A 24375-nucleotide genomic window follows, 5' to 3' on the forward strand; every position below is an offset into this window, starting at 1 on the left:
TGAAGCTAAACATGCTTTAGCATCAACTGTGCGCCCAATGAGCCCCATGCTTGATGGAATGAGGAATGTGAGGGACAGGAAAAACGGTGTCCCTAAAGAATGCCCCAACTGTGTCAGAACCTCCCTGAATGCTCTTGCTGATGCCCCAGGCTGCAGAGTGAGCTGGGTACATTTTAAAGTGCGAATCAAGGTGAGAGAACAAAGTGCTGCAGGGTAACCGAAAACTGTTCCGCTTACGGCTAAGCACATGGTATTCCTTAAAGCAGGGACACAGAAGACGTGGGAGCTTGGTAGAACCATCTGTCTTAAGCTGCCATCCTGCTTTTACCATGGGTAAAAGTGAGAATTCTGAAATTGGGATCAAATGGATAAATTTGATAGGCTCTTCTTTTGCATACATGTCTGAATAGCAATTCTAACTTTCCAGAAGTGGTGTTGAGATAATGATTACTGCATCAGAATTTAATTATAAAAAAAATGTAAAGCCTTTCAATTAAGTGGTTCCTTTTTTTCTCCAGTGCCAATCAGAGCCATGAAAACGAATTACTTTTATTAAATTCTACAGCTGGAAATCACAATATGTGACCTTTTTTTCTTCACATCTAAAACAAGCAAGAAATAGATTCTTGGCTTATCAATACTGCATAGGACAAAAGAATTCTGGAAAAATGCAAATGTAAACTACATTTCATCTTTACCATTTAAACTAAAATATACTTACCACTCACATTCATATTTCTTAAACTTTTTACAACAGCACAACTGTCAATTTAAACAAGCAAACTTTTTGTTTTTTGTTTTTTTAAGGATACCCTGGAAAGTCAACTGATAGAGCAGTTCGAGAATATATATATATACATATAAAAATCACATGTAACATAAATGGCGAACTTAAAGAACAAAATGTATGTAGTTTTTTTAAGTTATAAAGGAACTAAAAAATGCAATGACTATTTCATAGAAGTAAGGACATTTTTTCCCCCTTTGTACTCCTGCTACAAAAGAGCTAGCCTTTTTAAGTCTCCAATTTCTTTTCACCCATCACTCCCTTGTATGAGAATTCAGCTTATGTTTTGAATGTTCTGATTCTGTGCTAGACATTTTTAATGAGTTCAGATGTATAATCGCCTGGCTTTTGGAGAAGCATATAGTAGGGAATTTTGGTGGCTGGAGAGATCACTTTTCATCACCATAAGCTTGACAATATAAGCCTAATATTTTCTATTAGTGACAAATACCAGACATGTAGGCAGATGAATCAACTGGATTTGGGGAAAAGTAGCCGGAGGTTAAAGGGAGAAACGGGTTCCTTTCTTTCCTGCACTTCAAGTTGTAGCACCTTCCACTTGGGTTATCTAATGCCTCTAGTGAATGGTGAGATGCACCCATTTATAGTTATTTGTTATTCTTATCTCTAAGTTTCACACAATTTATAAAAATATAAATAACAAAATGTAAGTTGGGTTCCATCTCAAGAGGTGTTTCTTGTTGTCCTCTGAGAACAAGGTGGATAAGTTAGGTCTCACCAAGCCTATCCAACATAGCTGATTGTAAGTCAGACCATCAATTTAAAAAAAGAAAAAAGAGAGAAGTCATTCTTGCAATGAGCTCAGCAAACTCAGAGGAAATCAAAAGCATTCCACTGTGTTTATGGTACAAGGAACACAACAGCGAGGGCGTAGTCAGTGGAGAAAATGAGACAAAAATTACCAGGTAGGTGACAAACTGTACAAGCATCTTGTTAAAAAGAAAAAAAAAAAAAGGTAAAAGTTGCAGCATTCTGTCCTTAAAGTCGGGTCTGGGCCTCCGGGATGTAGATCTCAATGCTGTCAGCACGCTCGGTGGCAGAATTCTGTCGGAAGGACGCTGCTCTCTTAGCAGCCATGAGGCGTCTTCGAGCTTCTTGACGTTGTCTGTCGGGCAGGTCAAGGGACTTTTCTCTTGTGATAGGAAATTTCCCTTTTGGGGGCTTCTTTGGTATTGGAGGGGGGACCTTTCTTTCTTCCTGAAAAGTATCAAAAGTAAAAATTGATAAACGGTGGTGATGGTTGCACACAGTGTGAATATAATTAATGCCTCACACACATACACACACGCACCCACGCACACACACAAATTGGTGGATAGAAAGAATAACAACAATTATTTTATATGTTGCTAGATTAGTACTTAACCCTTATTCCTCCATTTCTTAAAGTTCCAGTCATCTCTGAGAGTTCACAAGCACCCGTGATGCCAGCTTTGGAGCATCACAGGTCCTGGGGAAGATGTTGCCACTTGACATTGCTGCCATATGCTATGCTCTTATCCACAAACTCCAGAACGCAAACAATGCCAATTACATCCATGGAAACCATTTATGTAAGTGTACCAGGGAACCTTTGGCCAAATTCTCTGTTGTAGGTGTAGCATCCCTTGACATTAACAACGTGTGATGATTTTTGACTTGGTTGGTAAAAAGATGCAAATGATTATTTTTGACCACTAATATTCTGAAATAAATAACACCAAAATATGTGTATGCTTTTTTTTTTTTTTTTTTCCAGAAAGACAGATTTCACAGTTCTGCAACAAATGCAATATATAATGCTTGTAAGGTTCTGGTGAGAGGTCTGTGTCCAAAACTGCGTTGTGTTGTTCAAGTGCCATTACTAAATAACCACGTTGGCGCTACCAGCTGGATCTACTTCATAATGGAGTTATGACTGGAGTGCTGCATAGTCAATGAGTTCCTTCCCACAAGAGGTTACAATAGGGGCCAGAACCCTTTTCCTCTTCTAGACAGATGTTTGGTGGTTGGAAAAAAGTACCTCTGTATCTTTCTCCCTTTAGCCTCCATGACAAATCCAAAGGGGGCCAGATTTGCTTGGACGCTGGGGGACAAAAGCAGCTGTGGAAGTAAAGGGTGAACAAATGTGGTACCTTTCTATTCCCCAGGCTGCTGTTTTAGGTAGAAAATAAACAAGGAAAGCCAAACATAGAGTGAACTACAGGTAAAAAAAACCCAATGCCGTCGAGAACTACAGGTAGTCGCCAATTATGACATACTTGAGTTACGACAAACCACATTTACAACCTTTTTTTTTTTTTTTTTGGCTTAGGTAGCATGTAACTGGAGAAGCAGGAAGCTCTGATGTTGATGCTGCAAGTTTATATGTAATGTTTCCAATCCCCAAAGACAAATAAAGATCAATTTATAAAGATACTGATAATAAAAGGCAATAATAATGAAAACTGAGAAAAAAAAAAAGAAGAGGTGTTCGACTTACATCAGAACCCACTTATCGCAGAGTCATGGGAACGTAACCCTGTCATAAGCTGGGGACTACCTGTATACAGCTTAGGTAAAAAGGTTTCTATTAGCTGTCAATTACTGAAGAATGAAAAAAGGATTATTGCATATATTTAGATTAACTTAGTAAACTGTATTTTAGCATAAAATTTCCATTTGGAATCATTACTTCTTATTTCCTTTAATTCAACACCCAATGGAAGATTACTTAGAATTGTGGCTAAGTACAACATATACACTTCTATGTTTGCCTGCCCCCATTCTCTACAGTAAAAGTAAGGGAATTTGTCAGTTACCACTCTAGCATCTAGCCTGGAAGGAAGTCTACCTGGACAGTCAACGGAGCCTTTAGGGAGAAGAGCAGATGGTGACAGTCACCTGTGTGGCTTTCATTCTGATTCCCCAAAAGCACACCCTCAGCTGTATTTTAAACATCACTTCCCCAAAGTAGGTGGGATTAATTTCCTTTATAATTTTATTTTAATTTACTATATTTGTCTAGAGAAATCAGATTCATGATTACTCAGAATTTCTCTAAAATGTGTTAGGAAATCAATGTGCTTACTGCTGATTCAGACCTATATATTAGCTCTGATGAAGATAATATCTCAAGGGAAGAAATTAAAGCATAAGCTTAAAAGTTAACAGACATTTTCGGCATAATTTATGAGACAAGACTGCCAGATCTACAGGAAATTACATTATCAAACCACAGAGTAAGGTTGAAAATGTCTTACCTCTAACTCCAACCATACAACTACAGGGTTTTGAGTAAGACATTGTCCTTGTAACCAGGCTTAAAGCTTTTCTTGTGAAAAATCATTTAAATACAATCAAAACAAAGGTTTGATGAAAATAATTCAAAGGATAGGCCCCTATAAGGAATGAGATTAGAGCTACAAATTTACATGTAGTTTTTGGCTGCTGTCTCTCTGAATTGTCTATATGCAAGAAATACAGCAAGAGAAACTGGCATTTACTACACATGCCAGATGACTTCAATTCTGCCCCAATTTATACGCACAATATTTATATATAAACACATACACACACAAATGAAAATTTGATCCTGTGTTGCTAACCAAAGACAGGAAGATACATTATGATTTAGTACTTGAAGTACGCCATCTCTGCAACTTGATTAGTAGATACTAGGATGCCAGTGAATAGCAGTCTGCACGGAAATCACGTTGTGTGGGCATAATTACCTTTCTTTCAGGTGACTCTATTATCTTCCAGTCATTGAGCTTCAAGTGGTGCAGTTCATCGAACTTCATGCTGACGTCCTCAATGGAAAGCTGCAACATGTCCCAGTACCCTGCGAGGTCCTGGGAAGTAGGCCTTGGCATGGCGCTGGGATCCTGGAATACACATTCAGAATTTAGCAGCAGGAAAATCTCCCAGAGGACAGAGAGCTTGGGAGAGGCTGTTCTTTCCCACGTAGGCCTTCCAAGACCTAGTATTGGGAACAAGCATGACTAAAATAATCATGGAAATATTCGAGAAAGCCCACGATAATTCAATAACAGCTTACTTTAGTCCATGTAAGGACCCCGGTTGTGCAGTGGTTAAAGCACTTGGCTGCTAAGCAAAAGGTCAGTGGTTTGAACCATCAGCCGCTCTGTGGGAGAAAGATGTGGCTGTCTGCTTCTGTAAAGATGCTATGGTCCTGGAAACCCTATGGGGCAGTTCTACTCTGTCCCATACGGTCACTATGAGTCGGAATCAACTTGACGGCAATGGGCTTCGTCTTGTTAGTACAAGTATTTGCTCACAGTTTAAAAATACATAATACATTTGTTCATTGTTTCAGTTTGAAAATACATTCTCAGAATCTATGAAAGCTGACAAATGTTAAAGTTTTTAAACACGTGGTAGTTTGTAAAAGCAGGAGGGCCTCGATCTTTGCGGTCACATATTGGAAGACACGTTCCTGGGACAGGAATTTCCTTTTTTTTGTAGTGGTCTTAAAAAAAAAAAAAAAGCTGTTGTCCTCAAGCTGATTCTGATTAAGGGTGACCCCATGTGTTAGAGGGTAGAGCTGTGCTCCACAGGGTTTTCAATGACTACGCTTTACCAGAGCACATCCCCAGGCCTTTCTTCTGCAGTGCACTGGCTGAGTTCAAAACACCAACCTTTAGGTTAGCGGCAAACCATTTTCACCACTTGAGGCATTGAGTTTGCAGACCCTGGGTTAAGTGTACAGATCTTTGTGGTTCCTATAATTCAGTGGGAGGCTCTCTCAGGTTAGTAACTCTTGAACAGTCAGAGAAGTTTCTGGCGAGTAAAGATTTGTCTGAAATTGCTTTAAATGTGCAATTTTAATTCACTAATAAATAGTTCACATTAAGGATAGCATAAACTTGTATGTGTTTAGTTTAAAATTCTTTGAATCTGGTCTGTCATCATCCATATCAAAATTATTATTATATTTTTACAGAGTATTCAATTCTGCAAAAGAATTCTGTGCTTACTACATGTCCAGCACCGTGCATGGGCGCTGAGGGGCTTCGGAAGTAGGAAGGCTTGAGAATGGAATGGCAAGGAGCTGTAAAGAACAAGACTAACGAGGTTATGATCTCATTCTATCTTATATAACTGGATGACAACCTACGTTAATGGTGAAGGTTGCCTACTACACTTCTGAGTTCCACAAAATTTCCTCTATTTCCTCATGCAGAGTGAACTTCTGAGACCTGCAATAACAGAGCTGCTTCCGTTCCCTGTGAAACCTGTCTTCCTTCTCTGGAACCACAAGAGGGCAGCCTCTGGCTGCTCAAATACTTACGAGACGCACTATCTCACAGTACGGGAAATGTTTTATTTAGTGAGGCGCATGTTGAACTTTGGAGTAATTCTAACCCAGAGTGAAGAAAGACCACTGGGCTTTGAGTTTTTGCATTTACTTGTATCTGGTCTGAATTTGAGAGAGAGAGAGAGAGATGGTGGGTGGTCTGAATTTAATTTTTTGTTGAGGGTCTTCCTCCCTTTCACTGACCCTCTACTTTACCAAGCACAATGCCCTTCTTCAGGGACTGGTCCCTCCTGATATCATGTCCAAAGTACGTGAGATAAAGTCTCACCATCCTCACTCCTAAGGAGCACTCTGGCTGTACTTTTTCCAAGAGAGACTTGTTCGTACTTCTAGCAGTCCCCCTCTTTGCCAACACCTTAACTCAAAGGCATCGATTCTTCTTCAGTCCTTATTCACTGTACTTACTATATCCCTTTGTTAACTAGCAGTCATTTACCATCCATAGACATCCTGGGTGAGTATCTGGATTCAACTTGATCTGAAAGCTGACATTCACGTGTTTTGGTGCACAGCACTTCTCCCAGCCCGTGGTGCCCTACAAGCCTGCAGAAGCCAGTGTTTACATGCTGATTACCTGGGTATCTCCTTAAAGTGGAGATTCAGCCTCAGGAGGTCTGCATGAGGGTTGCACTCCTAGTAAGCTTTCATTTGATCTCTGGCTGCTAGTCCGAGAATCGTATGTTTAATAACAAGGTGCAAGCTCTAAGCTTCAGAGGCAATCTTCTTAGTATTGTCTGCAAAGTGATTATGTAACAAATCACCTATATAGTTTATGTTTGTTCATTCTAAATATCTGGTTGGGCTTCTGACTTATTTTCTAGAATTATTCCTTTGACTTAAAACTTAACCAACCAGGTGCTGTGTGGTCAACTCTGACTCAAGGTGACCCCCTGTGTGTTAGAGTAGAACTGTGCTCCACAGGGTTTTCAAAGGGTGAGCTTCTTCAGCTGTAGATCACCAAGCCTTTCTTTCAAGGTACCTCTGGGTGAACTCGAACCTCCAACCTTTCAGTTAGTAGCCAAGTGCATTAATTACTGATTGCATGGCCCGGGATGCCACTTAAAACTACGTACCTACTTAAAATTCCCAGCAACGACCAATGTTACTTTAAATTGTGGGCAATTTGGCTGTGAGGAGCAAGACATCTGCTTGTATTTTCAGTGTTCCTCTCCTGCCAGGCGTGTCTAGTCACCTGCACACTGCCACTTCTCCCCAAAAAATGCTTCCATTTTTTTTTTGTATTAATGTCCATAGCACTTAACCACAAAGCCACCAGTGTTTCCTCAATATTGGGTAGAAACCAAAAAAAAGTAAGTAGCCAACCTGAATATTTCAAAACTCAAAAGGATTCTTTTTAAGGTTAACAACAAAATGAAATATGACATATCTAAGAAGGATAAAAATATTAGAGTAGATAATTTTAAATCTAATATTAGCTGTTGTTCAGAGGGGAAAGGACCATTTTATAGGCTCGAATAATGTATCTTTGCTTATATGTATCATACTTCAGGAGTTTCTAAAGACAGTGACTACCTATGTTTACCAGACTCTATATTATAACAGAAAGCTCCTTAGCAGCCTAAATCAATTCCTTTAAAGATAATAATAGATAGTATGGAGGAGGCAAGAACATTCACAGTAAACATGATAATTGCTTATGCACCTATATGTTATGTTTCTTTCAAGGAACTCAAAACCTTTCTGTTCCCCATCTTTAAATGTTGATTATTTCATAAATGGTACGTTGTTGGTAACTTCAAATTTCAAGATGAACTTTCATGCAGTCTGTTGGAAAACGTTAGGAGAAAACACACTTTTAATGATCCTAATTAAAATAGATGAACTGGCAGCTCAGATGTGTCTGTACTTTCTTTGATGTGTAAGAATGTTCTATATAGTCTCATGTCTTCTTGCAAATTAAAAAAAAAAGCAAAGCCAAATCAGTGAGCACCATTGCTGTTAGAGACCTGTTGTTGTTAGTTGCCATCTAGTGATTCCAATTCATGGTCACCCTATGTTAGCAGACTAGAACTGCTCCATAGGGTTTTCAAGGTCGTGACCGTTTGGAAGCAGATCTCCAGGCTCTGTTCCAAGGCACCTCTAGGTGGGCTTGAACCCGTCAAATCTTTTGGCTACTAGTTGAGCACTTAATCATTTGTGCCACCCAAGAACTCCTCATAAGAGGCCTAGAAGAGGTCTATTTTGCATTTTACTAAAAATGTTTGGTCTGAAAAAATTGATCAGTGTATGGATTGTAAAATAACCTACAAACAATTTGAATATTATTTAGTCATTTCTCGAAATATAACTGAGAGAATACTTCCTTAGTCAGATACAGAAAACTATATGTATATAGTTGTTTTTAGGTGCCGTTGAGTTGGTTCTGACACACAGAGATCCTATGTATAACAGAATGAACACTGCCTCGTTCTGCGCCCTCCTCACGATCCTGGCTTTGTTTGAGCCCATTGTTGCAGGCAATGTGTTAATCCATCTTGTTGAGATTCTTCCTCTTTTTTCTTAACCCTGTACTTTACCAGGCATGATGTCCTTCTCCAGGGACTGGTCCTTCTTGATAACATGTCCAAAGTACGTGAGACATCCTCACTTCCAAGGAGCATTCTGCCTGTACTTCCTCCAAAACAGATTGGTTCATTCTTCTGGCAGTCCCTGGTATATTCAATATTTTTCATCACCTCAAAGGCATCAACTCTTCTTCGGTCTTCCTTATTCATTGTCCAGCTTTCATATGCATATGAGGTGATTGAAAATACCATGGCTTGGGTCAAGTGCACTTTAATCTTCAAAATGACATTTTTGCTTTTTTAACAATTTAAAGAGGTCTTTTGCAGCAGACTTGCCTGATGCGATTTCTTGACTGCTGCTTCCAAGGGTGTTGATTGTGGATCCAAGTAAAATAAAATCCTTGACAACTTCAATCTTTTCCCTGCTGACTCAATGGCAGTGGGTTTGTTTTTTTTTTGTTGTTATTGTTATCATGATGTTGCTTATTGGTCCAGTCGTAAGGGTTTTTGTTTTCTTTATGTTGAGGTGTAATCCATACTGAAGGCTGTAGCCTTTGATCTTCATCAGTAAGTGCTTCAAGTCTTCTTCACTTTCAGCAAGCAAGGTTGTGTCATCTGCATATTGCAGGTTGTTAATGAGTCTTGCTCCAATCCTGATGCCCCGTTCCTCTTCATATAGTCTGGCTTCTCTGATTATTTGCTCAGCACACAGACTGAATAAGTATGGTGAAAGGATACAACCCTGACACACACCTTTTCTGATTTTAAACCACCCAGTATCCCCATGTTCTGTTTGAATGACTGCCTCTTGGTCTAAGTACAGGTTCTTTACGAGCACAATGAAACGTTCTGGAATTTCCATTCTTCGCAATGTCATCCATAATTTTTTATGACCCACACGGTTGAATGCCTTTGCATAGTCAATAAAACATAGGTAAATATCTTTCTGGTATTCTCTGCTTTCAGCCAAGATCCATCTGACATCAGCAATGAGATCCCTCATTCCATGTTCCCTTCTGAATCCAGTTTGAATTTCAGGAAGTTCCCTGTCAATATACTGCTGCAGCCATTTATATACATCGGGTTTTTCTTTTCCTTTGATTGCCCAGAAGATCAGAACCAAGCTTAATATCGACTTGTATTAACTAATCCTAGGTTCATGGTATATTTATTTCACTCCTGGTTATAAAATTTTATGCCTAAATTATTTCTAAAACCTCTACTTAATCTCTTTCAATACAGTTGTTATATGTTTTTAATTTGAAGCCACCTCAGGTCATTTTCTTGATTTGTGACATTAGCCATAATATCAAGTCATTTTTCATCCCCTTTCCATTAGTCTCTGGTAGAAGCTCTATTGGTACGATCTTACATCACACCACTGGACATTACTATCTTCCTGCCCAGTTTCTGCCCCCTTCTCATTGACATGGTACCCCCTCTTGCAGCCTCGCTGCCTTGGTTGCACTTCTAAACTTGGGCCCTATAACCTGTTCATCCCCCAAGCTGGAAAGTATCCTTTATGGTAAATTTGCTCAATACTCTGCAAACTTATAGGCACTCTTTAACCTGCAATAAAAAAAAAAAAAAAATGGTGAGACTATATAGAATGGACATACATCATCTTGGTTACAAGGAACCAAGGTTATCTGAGGAATCACTTACCATATTCTGTTGGCAAAGCCAATAAAACTGCTGGAATTTCTGGGACATAAGAAGCTGGGCACTCCCAACAGCACTCCTGATTTTACCAAGAACTGCAAAAAATAAATAAATAAAAAAAAAGAAAACTGGGTCAATTAGAAAACAAAAGCAAAAGCGTCACACAAAGGAAATAAATTACAGACAGCATTGCTATTATTCCTCTTTACTGGTAATTAAAACTTTGAATTTATTGTGAGAAACGTGTTCCACTGGCTGGATTTTTTTCACTCTGTTTCCATTCCAAATTCACTGGAGACATTTAAGCAGGGCTAAATGTCATTTATAAAGATACTATTCTTGGGTACTGGTAAAAAATTTAGTTTAGAAATATGGTATATACTGCAGGAAGTCGTCTTTATTTCCATCATGAGTAATAGCATTGATATTACGATGAGCTAGAGAATAAGAAAGCATTCGTGAATAAAAAAATTAAATACTTGTTTTTTTAATTCTTTTAAAAATTTTTTATTGTGTTTTAGGTGAAAGTTTACAGTCCAAATTAGTTTTTCACTGAAAAATTTATACACAAATTGGTTTGTGACGTTGGTTGCAATCCTACCATGTGTCCACATTCTCCCCCTTTCCATTTCTACCCTGTGTTCTTCTGTCCATTTGTCCAGGTTTCCTGTCCCTTCCTGACTTCTCATCTTCGCTTTTGGGCAGGTGCTGCCCATTTGATTCAAAGCAGCGTTCTGGCTGTACTTCTTCCAAGACAGATTTGTTTGTTCTTCTGGCAGTCCATGGTACATTCAGTATTCTTTGCCAGCACCGTAATTCAAAGGCATCAGTTCTTCTCTGGTCTTCCTTATTCATTGTCCAGCTTTCGCATGCATGTGAGGTGACTGAAAACACCATGGCTTGGGTCAGGTGCACCTTAGTCCTCAAAGTGACATCTCTGCTTTTTAACTCTTTAGCAGCAGATTTGCCCAATGCAATATCCCTTGATTTCTTGACTGCTGCTTCCATGGGCATTGATTGTGGATCCAAGTAAAATGAAATCCTTGACAACTTCAATCTTTTCTCTTGATTCTGATGTTGCTTATTGGTCCAGTGGTGAAGATTTTTGTTTCCTTTATGTTGAGGTGTACTCTGTACTGAAGGCTGCACTTAACTGATTTTCATCAGTAAGTGCTTCAAGTCCTCCTTCAGCAGGTAAGGTTGTGTCATCTGCATGTTGCAGGTTGTTAATGAGTCTTCCTCCAATCCTGATGCTGCCTGTGTTCTTCTTGTAGAGTTCAGCTTTTCAGATTATTTGCTTAGCATACAGATTGAGTAAGTATGGTGAAAGGATACAACCCTGACATCCACCTGTCCTGCCTGCATGGTAGGTCTTTTTTTTTAACCACTGGTCGTCGAGTTGATTCTGACTCATGACAATCTCATGTGTGCCAGAATAGAACTGTACTCCATAGAGATTTCAATGACTGAATTTTTTCAGAAGTAGATCTTCCGGCCTTTCTTCCAAGGCACCTCTGGGGGGACTCAAATTGCCAACCTTTTGGTTAGCAACCAAGTACACTAACTATTTGCAACACCCAGGGACACCATGGTAGTGTATAGCTGATTCAATATTCACCATGTCTCAGTTTACACCAGGATCTCCTTTTGCCTGGAAACTTTACAGGTCCATGTCATCTTTCCTTGGTGTTTGTATAACACCATCTACTTCAAATAGCCAGAAATGGATTATTTCCATGTGCTCAATTTCTTCTTTTTTGGCTCACTCTCAAAGACTCTTTGCAGAGCACAGATAACTGCCCTACACCAACTACTACAGAACTCAAAACATTGCTAGTTTATGTTATTAGTTGAACCCATTTTCCTAGGCTTGAGAATCAAAGTCCTAGAGATTATCCACAGAGGTGGAAACTGAGCTACAGGAAGTGAAATGAATTCCCTTAGCTTTCTTTCACAATAGCCATTTCCCCAAACAATAGTAAATTTAACAGCCAGTCTTAAAACCAGTTATTTGTGAGACTCGTTCAACATGTGTTAGAAACTGGCATCAAGGATCTTAATACCGTGATGACCCCAGCTATGGCTGCTGCTTTATTTCTTCTTCCAGGCATTACTTCAGGGAACGAAGAATCATAGCTATTAGTCAGAAAGGACCTTAATATCCTTATGATGAAATGCCACGAGGCCATGGAAAATGAAATTACAGAAATAAATTTATTAATATTAATAGGTATTTAAGACATGTCGCGACATGAAAGAAGTCAATTAAAAACCAGTATGTATATGGGGCAGTTCTACTCTGTCCTATAGGGTCGCTAGGAGTTGGAATTGACTTGACGGCAATCAGTTATGTATAGCATATCATTCATTCATTAAAAAAAAATATATATATATACATGTGGCCATGTACATAGGGCATTTTTAAGAGTGATTTTCTCCTGGGTAGGCTAATGGGCTTAAAAAAGTCTTCTTTCCATGTGTCTGTATTTTTTTTTTTCCTTCTGAAATTAACCTAGATTGTTGTTCCCGATCTTTTATTATGGAAAAACCGCAAACACACAGAAAATTTGGAAAAAAAAAAAAAAGATAATAAACACCTCTATCCCCATAACTTAGATTCAACAATTGTTAACATTTTGTCACATGCCTATAATTTCCACCCCCCCACCCATTTGAAAGTAAGCTGCAGCCAGCATGACACTTCACCTGCCTCTCCCTAGAACAAGGACATCACCCTGCACAATGTCATTATCATCCCTAAGACATGAACAATCATTCCCTAGTATCTAATTCGAGATCGCTTTTAAGATATTAAAGAGTAAAAGAGCTTAAAAAAAAAAAAAAGGAATTGTTAATAATAGTGAATAAAAAACTTTAGCATTTTTTCAGACATAAAAAAGAAAAAGAACAGTAGGCCATTGTGTCTCTTACAAAGCCTTTTCAAGAGTTGTTTGCTTTTTCCTGCACACCTCCCTCCCTCCATCCTGCCCACTGGCTTTGAGCTGAACAGCCAGCCAGCCGGGGAATGAGGCACAAGGGACACAGAAGGAAGCGGGAAATGAGTGAGGATGCCACAGGATGGATTGGTAAAGACAGGGTTCAAGGTCAGGTTTTTAAGTGTGTACAGAGAGGAGAGATGGCTGGGGCCGGGCAGGCATAGTAGCGAAGGCAAGATGTAGAGAGTAGGATTTGAGCAGAATCTTGAAAGGGGCCAACGTACTTCCTACTTCATTAACATTTTGATAATCCTACACCGAACACATTTCTGCAGTCACGGTTCACTGACGTCGAGTAGAGGAAGTATCTTTGGTTCTGAAATCTTGAATTTCTATTTGTAAAGCCCTGTAAACCTGCATGATTGATGAAAACATTTAGAGGCTTGTTTTAATCAAGTTGTCATTGCAGGAATATATAGAAAAGATGAATAAATACAGTTCCTTTTTACTTACGCTATCCTTCTTCAAACTGTAATTAAAAACTCAATCAGTTTTATAAAATTGGAAGTTTTAACCCCTAATCTTCATAACCCTCTTAAAATGTAATTCAACTGAAGTATTAATATAAAAATGCTTCAATTTTTTATCTTTAGCACAACATTAATAAATGGGCAATATCTTGGTATTGATTTAATGTGGTAGAGAATTACTATAAAGAACATAAATTGAATATTGCTATGAAAAGATAATGAATGTCAAAGGGGGCAGCTAATGACGTGATTGCTAATAGCAGGAGACTTGTGCTGTTTTAGTCAATGGGAATGATCCTATCTGATACCTACAATCTAAATAGCTTCCTATAATTGCAAAGAATTTGAAGTGAAAATTCAATTTATTCCCTTCCACTATACTTCCCTAATTTTGTCACAGTTTAGACATGTTTTCTTTCAAGAGCTGCAGATAAAGACTCTGCTTGTCAGAATGCAAATTTACAAAGAACTGACATAACCCTTGCTTTCAACGCACAAAGAAATTTGATTAGCTTACTTGGCTCCTTTAATTTATTTTTCATGCATCTTCTATAATTTCCAATTCTATCTAAATTTGCCATGAAGTACCAGGACAACATTTACACTATTCTTTTGTTTAGAAACCTGAAGTGGGTTTTTGTACAATTTGCAGGTGGTTTGAAATTATCATTTGAATATTTATTTCCTCTCTGATCTCTTGGGATTTCTCCGTGACTAATTTTTTTAATTCTGTAAAGTAGGCAGGGAAAATCACTGCTTCCACAAATCTCCTCCTTTCAGGATCTCAAGTCTAATCATTTTCATGTTTACCGAGCACGCATTTATCATCAAACTCCAATTTCCTGTTTAGATTTTGGGAAGTGTGAAGACATCTCCATAAGGACTAAGCAAGAAACCTGGTTGACTGGTGGCATTGTATCAGTGTGATCCAGAGCACCTGGCTACCATCCCTGGCTTGTGTCTTACCAAAGAAGTCTTGATGCGTTGGATATTTCATCAAACTGCACAAACGTATCACATACCTAAGGCTGGTAACAATCTGTTCTGCTGATCACCATCATTCTGTCTGATTCTTAAATTTCTAATCTTCTATGTTGAACCAAGACATCCTGGGTAAAATTCAGACAGAGGTATAGTTTCTTTCTGGTCCATGTCCTCCATCCCTCCGCTACAGTAGCACGGCTTCTAACAGAAAGGTTCGAGGTTTGAGTCTACCTAGGGGAGCCTTGGAAGAAAGGCCTGGTCATCTACTTCCAAAAAACCAGCCACTGAAAAGCCTATGGAGCAGAGTTCTACTCTGACACACACATGCGGTCACCATGAGTGGGAGTCAACTCTATACAGCAAATGGTTTACCGGTTTTTTTCCCCATATATTCTCCGGATCACCTGAGATATTTGGTATCGTCTCCTCCTTCTATGAACGCTAACAGCTGAAAACATGCCCCTCACCCCAGAAATCAGGCATTCCAGCATGGTTGTTACTGTTTGTGCTACTGAGTCGATTCTGACTCACAGTGACCCTACAGGAAAGAGCAGAATTGCCCCATAGGGTTTCCAAGGCTGTAATCTTTACAGAAGCAGATGGCCACACCTTTCTCCCCAGGAGCCACTGATAGCCTTGAACCAGCAACCTTTCAGTTAGCAGCAGAGTGCATAACCACCGTGCCACCAGGGCTCCTTTTTGGTGTGGTTCAAAAAACCAAAAACAAAACCTATTGCCATCGAGTCGATTCCAACTCATAGCAGCAGCCCTACAGGACAGAGTGGAACTGCCCCATAGAGTGTCCAAGGAGAGCCTGGTGGATTCGAACTGCAGGCCTGTTGGTTAATAGCTGCAGCTCTTAATCACTACACCGCAGGGTTTCCAACCCTGGTCTGGGACACCCAGCACCATAGATCTAATCCCAACTCTCGTATAATTAAAATTTGTGACCCTATGTGGTCCCTCACTCATCCTGTCTATCAAATCAGAGCATTAGGTGAGGAAATCACTAAAACCACTCTCAGTTTTGCTAGCCTACGGTTGTAGGAATTTGATCAGGTGAAAATTTAGATTATTAGCTATTTTGGGGCAATACGACTTGCCAACACCTTTCATAAGACACTATCTATATATTTGTTCCCCTTTTCAGTTCCTTATCAGGTTCATATCTCAACAGGATTATTCAGTAAGCTAACTTATTGTAGCTTTGAAGCCATTTCTTTTCATTTTCAGAAAATACATTATTTCTTTCGCTTTATGCCACTTACCTACTTGGCTGAATACAATTAATACAAAAACCCTAAAACAGTAGTCTAGTGATGTTTTGCAATCTCTCTAGAAAATTTGTATTTGTGTATTAACAATACACATGACAATTTACATACTCTAGTAGTTCCTGGGAGACCCGGTGGCACAGCGTTCGGCTGCTAACTAAAGGGTCAGCAGTTCCAATCCACCTCCTTGGAACTCTATGGGGAAGTCCTACTAGTTGTGCAAATGGTGCAGTGCACGACTAGCAATTACTAACTGAAAGGCTGACATTCTGAAACTTCCAAAAGGTCACAGGCTTGAAAACCCTATGGAGCGAAGTTCTACTTTGCAAAACATGGGGCCCCCATGAGTTGGAATCAACTCCAGAGCAACTTTTTTTTTCTTATTGATGCATGTGTTAATATGACTTAACTTAAACGAGGGTTTATTTGGTCCCCAAATAGTTTTCATTAACCACAGAGGATTGAATGAATTTAGATTTGTTCAATCAGTTTGGTGAACTGTGATTGTAGAGTTAGAGTTTTTGCAAAAATTATTACATGCAATGGAAAAACCCGTTGCCATCGAGTTGATTCCAACTCATAAGTGACCCTATGTTGTTGTTGTTAGGCGCCGTCAAGTCTGTTCTGACTCATAGTGACCCTATGCACAACAGAATGAAACAGTGCCCGGTCCTGAGCCATCCTTACAATTGTTGTAATGCTTGAGCTCATTGCCACAGCCACTGTGTCAATCCACCTCGTTGAGGGTCTTTCTCTTTTCCGCTGACCCTGTACTCTGCCAAGCATAATGTCCTTCTTCAGGGACTGATCCCTCCTGACAACATGTCCAAAGTATGTAAGATGCAGTCTCGCCATCCTTGCTTCTAAGGAGCATTTTGGTTGTCCTTCTTCCAAGACAGATTTGTTCGTTCTTTTGGCAGACCATGGTATGGTCAATATTCTTCGCCAACACCACGATTCAAAGGTGTCAATTCTTCTTCAGTCCTCCCTATTCACTGTCCAGCTTTCACATACATATGATGCTATTGAAAATACCATGGCTTGGGTCAGGCGCACCTTAGTCTTCAAGGTGACATCTTTGCTCCTCAACACTTTAAAGAGGTCCTTGGCAGCAGATTTACCCAATGCAATGGTTTGATTTGATTTCGTGCCTGCTGCTTCCATGGCTGTTGATTGTGGATCCAAGTAATATGAAATCCTTGATGACTTCAATCTCTTCTCCATTATCATGATGTTGCTCATTGGTCCAGCTGTGAGAATTTTTGTTTTCTTTATGTTGAGGTGTAATCCATACTGAAGGCTTTGATCTTCATTAGTAAGTGCTTCAAGTCCTTTTCACTTTTAGCAAGCAAGGTTGTCATCTGCACAACGCAGGTTGTTAATGAGTCTTCCTCCAATCCTGATGCCCCATTCTTCTTCATATAGTCTAGCTTCTAGTATTATTTGCTCAGCATACAGATTGAATAGGTATGGTAAAAGAATACAACCCTAACACACACCTTTCCTGATTTTAAGCCAATCAGTATTCCCTTGTTCTGTCCAAACAACTGCCTCTTGATCTATGTAAAGGTTCCTCATGAGCACAATTAAGTTTTCTGGAATTCCCATTCTTCGCAGTGTTACCCATAGTTTGTTACAATCCACACAGTCAAATGCCTTTGCATAGTCAATGAAACACAGGTAAACATCCTTTTGGTATTCTCTGCTTTCATCCAGGATCCATCTGACATCAGCAATGATATCCCTGGTTCCATGCCCTCTTCAGAAATCAGCCTGAATTTCTGGCAGTTCCCTGTTGATACACTGCTACAGCCGTTTTTGAATGATCTTCAGTAAAATTTTGCTTGCGTGTGATATTAATGATATTGTTCTATAACTTCCACATTCGGTTGGATCACCTTTCTTGGCAATAGGCATAAATATGCATCTCTTCCAGTCAGTAGGCCAGGAAGCTGTCTTCCATATTTCTTGACATAGACAAGTGATCACCTCCAGCACTGCATCTATTTGTTGAAACATCTCGATTGATATTCCATCAATTCCTGGAGCCTTGTTTTTTGCCAATGCCTTCAGAACAGCTTGGACTTCTTCCTTCAGTACCATTGGTTTCTGATCATATGCTACCTCTTTTGAAATGGTTGAACATTGACTAATTCTTTTTGGTATAATGACTCTGTGTATTCCTTCCAATTTCTTTTGATGCTTCCTGCGTCGTTTAACATTTTCCCCATAGAATCCTTCACTATTGCAACCCGAGGCTTGGATTTTTTCTTCAGTTCTTTCAGCTTGAGAAACGCCGAGCATGTTCTTCCCTTTTGGTTTTCCATCTCCAGCTCTTTGCACATGTCATTACAATACTTTGTCTTCTCGAGCCGCCCTTTGAAATCTTTTGTTCAGTTCTTTTACTTCATCAATTCTTCCTTTTGCTTTAGCTGCTCGATGTTTGAGAGCAAGTTTCAGCATCTCCTCTGATATCCATCTCAGTCTTTTCTTTCCTCTTTTTTCAATGACCTCTTGCTTTCTTCATGGATGATGTCCTTGATGTCATTCCACAACTCATCTGGTCTTTGGTCACTAGTGTTTAATGTGTCAAATCTATTCTTCAGATGGTCTCTAAATTCAGGTGGGACATACTCAAGGTCATATTTGGGCTCTTGTGGACTTGCTCTGATTTTCTTCAATTTCAGCTTGAACTTGCTTATGACCAATTGATGGTCTGTTCCACAATCAGCCCCTGGCCTTGTTCTGACTGATGATATTGAGCTTTTCCATCATTTCTTTCCACAGATGTAGTCAATTTGATTTCTGTGTGTTCTATCTGGCGAGGTCCATGTGTATAGTCACTGTTTATATTGCTGAAAGAAGGTATTTGCAATGAAGAAGTCGTTGGTCTTGTTCGCCGGCATTGTTTCTATCACCAACGCCATATTTCCCAGCTACTCATCCTTCTTTGTTTCCAGCTTTCGCATTGCAATTACCAGTAATTATCAATGCATCTTGATTGCATGTTCCATCAATTTCAGACTGCAGCAGCGGATAAAAATCTTCTATTTCTTCATCTTTGGCCCTAGTAGTTGGTGCGTAAATTTGAATAACAGTCGTATTAACTGATCTTCCTTTAGGCGTATGGATATTATCCTATCATTGATAGCGTTGTACTTCAGGAGAGACCTTGAAATGTTCTTTTTGACAGTGAATGCAACACCATTTCATTTTTGATGATTTTCAATTTTCCTAGATTCATACTTCGTACATTCCAGGTTCCAATTATTAATGGATGCTTGCAGCTGTTTCTTCTCATTTTGAGTCGTGCCACATCAGCAAATGAAGGTCCCGAAAACTTTACTCCATCCACGTCATTAAGGTCGGCTCTACTTTGCAGAGGCAGCTCTTCCCCAGTCATCTTTTGAGTGCCTTCCAACCTGGGGGCTCATCTTCCAGCACTATATCAGACAATGTTCCGCTGCTATTCATAAGGTTTTCACTGGCTAATGCTTTTCAGAAGTAGACTGCCGAGTCCTTCTTCCTATCTGAAAGCTCAGCTGAAACCTGTCCTCCATGGGTGACCCTGCTGGTTTCTGAATACCGGTGGCATAGCTTCCAGCATCACAGCAACATGCAAGTCCCCAAAGTAGGACAAAGTGACAGACATGTGGGGGACTTATAGTTTAGTATTCAGTAAATATTTGTTGAACGTACACATCAATGAAAGAGTCCAGAAGAAAATTGTAAAGGTTCAAGAAGGTTAAAAAAAGAACTTGTTTTAGGAAATACAACCCGTAGGCAGCAGAAACTCACTTTCCACTATATCTTGCTAAAGAAAGACACATTTTCCAAATGCCCAATAATAATAAGGCAGCTGAAATGTAAAGAATGTATATTCTAAAATGAGGGGATCGGTCCCCTATATGTTACTAATTTCAATCATCCATATAGTACTTTTATAGTATTAAGCACAGAATTTCTTTGAGTGCCGCCAGTGACAAGAAGATCAGTACCTATCATGGCCATGTTTCAGCACCAAAGCCCTTAAATTGCTAGATCATTCATTCTCAGTTTGGGAAGGAATTTGCCTCCTTCTAACTCTCACCTATTATTTTCCAATGGCTAAAGCTTGATAACCTATGTATGTGTTATTGGCTCAGGGCTTATCTGTGGAACCCAAATGGGTGTCACAGCTGTGATGGGATCAGGTCGAAGCAAACAGCTGGGGATAAGGACTCAACATTTTCTAAAACAGCAGAAGAAAGTAGTAAATAAGAACAAAGACAGACAGGAAACATAGAAAGAAGAAAGTTGTCTAGTAAAATAACATTTTGATTTACTAATTTAAGAGAGGAAATCCTGGTGGCATAGTGGTTAAGTGCTACAGCTGCTAACCAAAAGGTCGGCAGTTCGAATCCACCAGGCACTCCTTGGAAACTCTGGGGCAGTTCTATCCCCTTCTACAGGGTTGCTGTGAGTTGGAATCGACTTGATGGCAATGGGTTTTTAACTTAAGAGCATATAATGGAAAAGCACAATCATGTCAGACAGACAGCTCTGATTTTGAGTCCTGATTCTACCATTATACTTTATGAGATTTTCGGCAAGATAGTAACCTCTCGTTTTCCTTGTTTTTTAAATTGTGACAGAATCTACCTGTTACACTGTGGTGAGCATTAAATGAGGTATGTAAAGCCCCTGGCATAGAAGACAATTCAATAAGTGGTGACTTAAAGGTTTCATTCTTCTTCAAAAATTATCTCTTTTTGATAAAATATTGACTAAATTAAAAGTCCAAATGAAATATAGGAAATTATGATAAGTATTGCCCTGTGTTATCTTATAAACACAGGAACAACTAATGTCTTTATTTCCTACATGCACGAAGGGAGACCAGAACTTTTACAATGTGTAAAATTAATAGTGTAGGTTCCAATGAAACAGAAATGCATGTTATGGACATTTAATGGGGTTAGATAGGTAGACAGCTGCCCTTGAGTTGACTTGATTCATAGTGACCTTATGTACAGTAGAACGAAACGTTGCCTGGTCCTGCATCATCCTCACCATCGCTGGCAGGGGGGTTAAGAACTGACAAATATTACTTCCTGAAATTTTTTTCTCTCTCTCCTCGTCTTCTTCAAAGGTGTTTTACTGAGGAATCACTGATAGAAAATGCATCCTGAATGTTCAACACGTGAGTCTTAGAACATTTTCTAAGCCTGAAAAGAATACACAACCAAGCCTAGCCTGTACTGGTGGCCGTCCTTGAAAACGGAGCTGACAATTTAAACTCCGATTGGGCATGTTGTTGTTAGGTGCCGTCGAGTCAGTTCCGACTCATAGCAACAGAAGGAACGCTGCCTGGTCCTGCGCCATCCTCCCGGTCGTTGCTATGTTTGAGCCCAGTGTTGGCAGCCGCTGATCAGACAACGTTCCGCTGCTATTCATAAGGTTTTCACTGGCCAATTCCTTCAGAAGTAGACTGCCAAATCCTTCTTCCTAGTCTGTCTTAGTCTGGAAGTTCTGCTGAAACCTTCCACCATGGGTGACCCTGCTAGTATTTGAAATACCACTGTCATAGCTTCCAGCATCACAGCAACGCGCAAGTTACCACAGTATGGCAGACTGACAGACACATGGTGGGTGGTTGAGCACAGACTTAGGCAATTTACCTTTTTTGTTTTATCTTTGTGAAAGAGATCATAAATCCATATTACAATTAAAATGAGGGTGCCAGGCTCAAATGTATACTGACAAGTAGAAAAATGCTGCAGAAAACGAGTAATTGTTAAATATCAGAATTATGAACAACCACCGCATTAAATGTACCCTAAACAGATGATAAATTTAAACAAACGTTATGTGAGCAATTTGAATACTGTTCCTCAGACATTTATTTATCAGCCCTGTGCAGAAATGCAGACACAGCAGAGCTGAGAGGGCAAGCTACTGTGCCAACACTTTCTCTGAAATACTGAACGTCTAATAACAACTTGTATAAATGATTGTGGAGCTTGAAGATTAAGACAGCAATGTGTAAGAATAGAATGAGTCATTTGAAGGCACTATTCCCCTTTCTTCATAGGTTAATGACATAAGTCAGAACAGCTAAAAATTTTAACACGAAAATTATTTTCTCTGATTTCTTGGCTTCCAAGGCCATTATGCTCTGTAAGTTACACTCAATATAATTTCATCATCATACTTCCATTTCTAGGGTTATTGACGCACTCCATTACAGCAGTCATCTAGAAATACAAAGGTAGGGCCCAATTCCCAAGGACACTGGCTATCCTTCCAAACTGCAGAATTTATAGTGATCTAATAGATGTATTTTGGACATGTTATCAGGAGGGATCAGTCCCCGGAGAAGGACATCATGCTTGGTAAAGTGGAGGGTCTGCAAAAAAGAAGAAGACCCTCTTTTTTGACACAGTGGCTGCAACAATGGGCTCCAGCAAAACAACGATCATGAGGGTGACGGTGACATAGGACTGGGCAGTGTTTCGTTCTGACGTACATGGGGTCGCTATGAATCAGAGATGACTTGACAACACCTAACAACAACAGTAAATGTATAAAGGAAATCATGGAAAAAGAAAAATATCTTAAGGGGAGTATGATTTGCCAAGATGTTCTGAAATATCTCTGTAAAATTCTATTTTGGTAAAAACAAGTTCTAGTCCTAAATATTTTGTGATTATATTCTTGGTATCCTCAGTTGACTAATAGAAAGAATTTATTTAAAAAAATTTTTATTTTAGAAATAAAAATAAATAAAGTTCTATTTATTTATAAATCATGTACAGCAATGTGTAAAGAATGCTGTTTCTGAGAAATGCTGAGAATAAGTTTCTTCAGGTAAACAGACAGGAACTGGAGGATAAGGGATGCTGTCCCTTTCCACACGGAGCCTCAGAGACCTATCTGAACCACAAAATGTGTACAGCAGATCCGCTTTGCTGACCTTGGCCGGGGCAATCACATATATTTCCATTTAATTCAATGACCAGAAAACTGGTAGCTCAGTATTGTATACCGTAGTGGTTGAATCTTTTATTTATCATCAATTTTTCTTTGGCAAGGAGCCCTGGTAGCACAATGGTTACATGTTCGCCTGGTAACCAAAAAGTCAATGGTTGGCTCCTCCAAGGGAGAAACAGGCGGCGGTCTGTTTCCATTAAGATTACAGACTTGGAAGCCTTAAGGGGCAGTTCTACTCTGTCCTATAGGGTCGCTATGAGTTAGAATTCAACTTAACCGCAATGGGGTTTTTTTCTTTGGCATAAGCAACTTTTTATGAATATGGGACAGTAGAAATTTTTTAAAACAATCAAAATGCTCCACATTAAGCCATTGCCAGAATTCAAGAGAACTGGCATGTGGAATATGAGATAAATTACATTACCAAGAAAACTGTTAGGGCAATTGATCTCATATTCAATTTACCTATAAATAAATAAATAAATAAATAAATAAATAAATAAATAAATAAATAAATAAATAAATAAATAGATAGATAGATAGATAGATAAATAAATAAATAAATAATAAACAAACAAAGAAAGAAAGAAAGAAAGAAAGAAAGAAAGGCCCCTTTCAATGTTGTAGTGATTGCTTTTCTATTCATTTATCTATTTTCTTAGCTTTGAGTAGGATGTCTGAAAGCACATTTATATTTATTTACTCAAATATCTAAGGAACTTTTCTCCATTAATATTCACATTCACTTTTTTTTTCATTACCGTGTCTAAAAAAAAAAGGAAAAAAAAATGTGTTCTTACTTTCTTCTGAGAGATCATTTTCCTCTGCTTCTCTTTCCATCTCTTTACACCAGCCTTCCATTCTCTTTGTCTCTGTGTGTAGCAGTTTCAGAAACCATGACCCATCTCTGCGACATGGAGACATTCTCCCAGTTTCCACTGTCTCAATGGATGGCTCCAACCAAGGGTCCGGAGGGGGAAGGTTTGAAGTATCGACTTGGGTCCTATAGTCTTCTCTGTAACTGAAGAGTCCCTGTGTCCGTACAGTTCTCACGGCTCCATATTGAGTAGGAGTGCTAGGTTCTGAGTGTCGCTGGAAGGATGAACCAAACTGGAGACCTTTGTCCTCCATGGTGATGTGTCCCGGGAAGCCCTCCAGTTCCAGGTCTGCTTGAACACCGGCAGTTACGCTATTGGAACGTTTAAAACGTCCATGTCTGGAAAAGCAGGAAAAGGAGACAAAATGGTAGACTTTCTGAGGTGACTTTAAATGTGCAACAAAGTCCTAAACATGCCATATGAAGAGAAAGCCTGAACCACAACAATCCAACAACTGAAGAAAAAAAAAAAAATTAAAGTTTTTATCCATATGATATTTTTGGTATT

General features: G+C 39.2%; 1 protein-coding gene across 1 annotated transcript in view; it reads right to left on the bottom strand.

Annotated features, from left to right (window-relative positions):
- Positions 1 to 1777: 1777 nt before the first annotated feature.
- Positions 1778 to 24375, bottom strand: part of DLGAP2 (DLG associated protein 2) — a 1098241-nt gene continuing 1075643 nt past the window's right edge. Inside the window, exons 12-15 of the mRNA XM_049904665.1 lie at positions 23791 to 24206; positions 10298 to 10389; positions 4501 to 4653; positions 1778 to 2005 (exon numbers count right to left, since the gene is read on the bottom strand). Coding sequence (XP_049760622.1) covers positions 1787 to 2005; positions 4501 to 4653; positions 10298 to 10389; positions 23791 to 24206 — 880 coding nt within the window. The 3' untranslated portion in view covers positions 1778 to 1786. The remainder of the gene's footprint in view (positions 2006 to 4500; positions 4654 to 10297; positions 10390 to 23790; positions 24207 to 24375) is intronic.

This window comes from Elephas maximus, chromosome 12, assembly GCF_024166365.1.
Source record: "Elephas maximus indicus isolate mEleMax1 chromosome 12, mEleMax1 primary haplotype, whole genome shotgun sequence".
In the NCBI taxonomy this organism is placed as follows: domain Eukaryota; kingdom Metazoa; phylum Chordata; class Mammalia; order Proboscidea; family Elephantidae; genus Elephas; species Elephas maximus.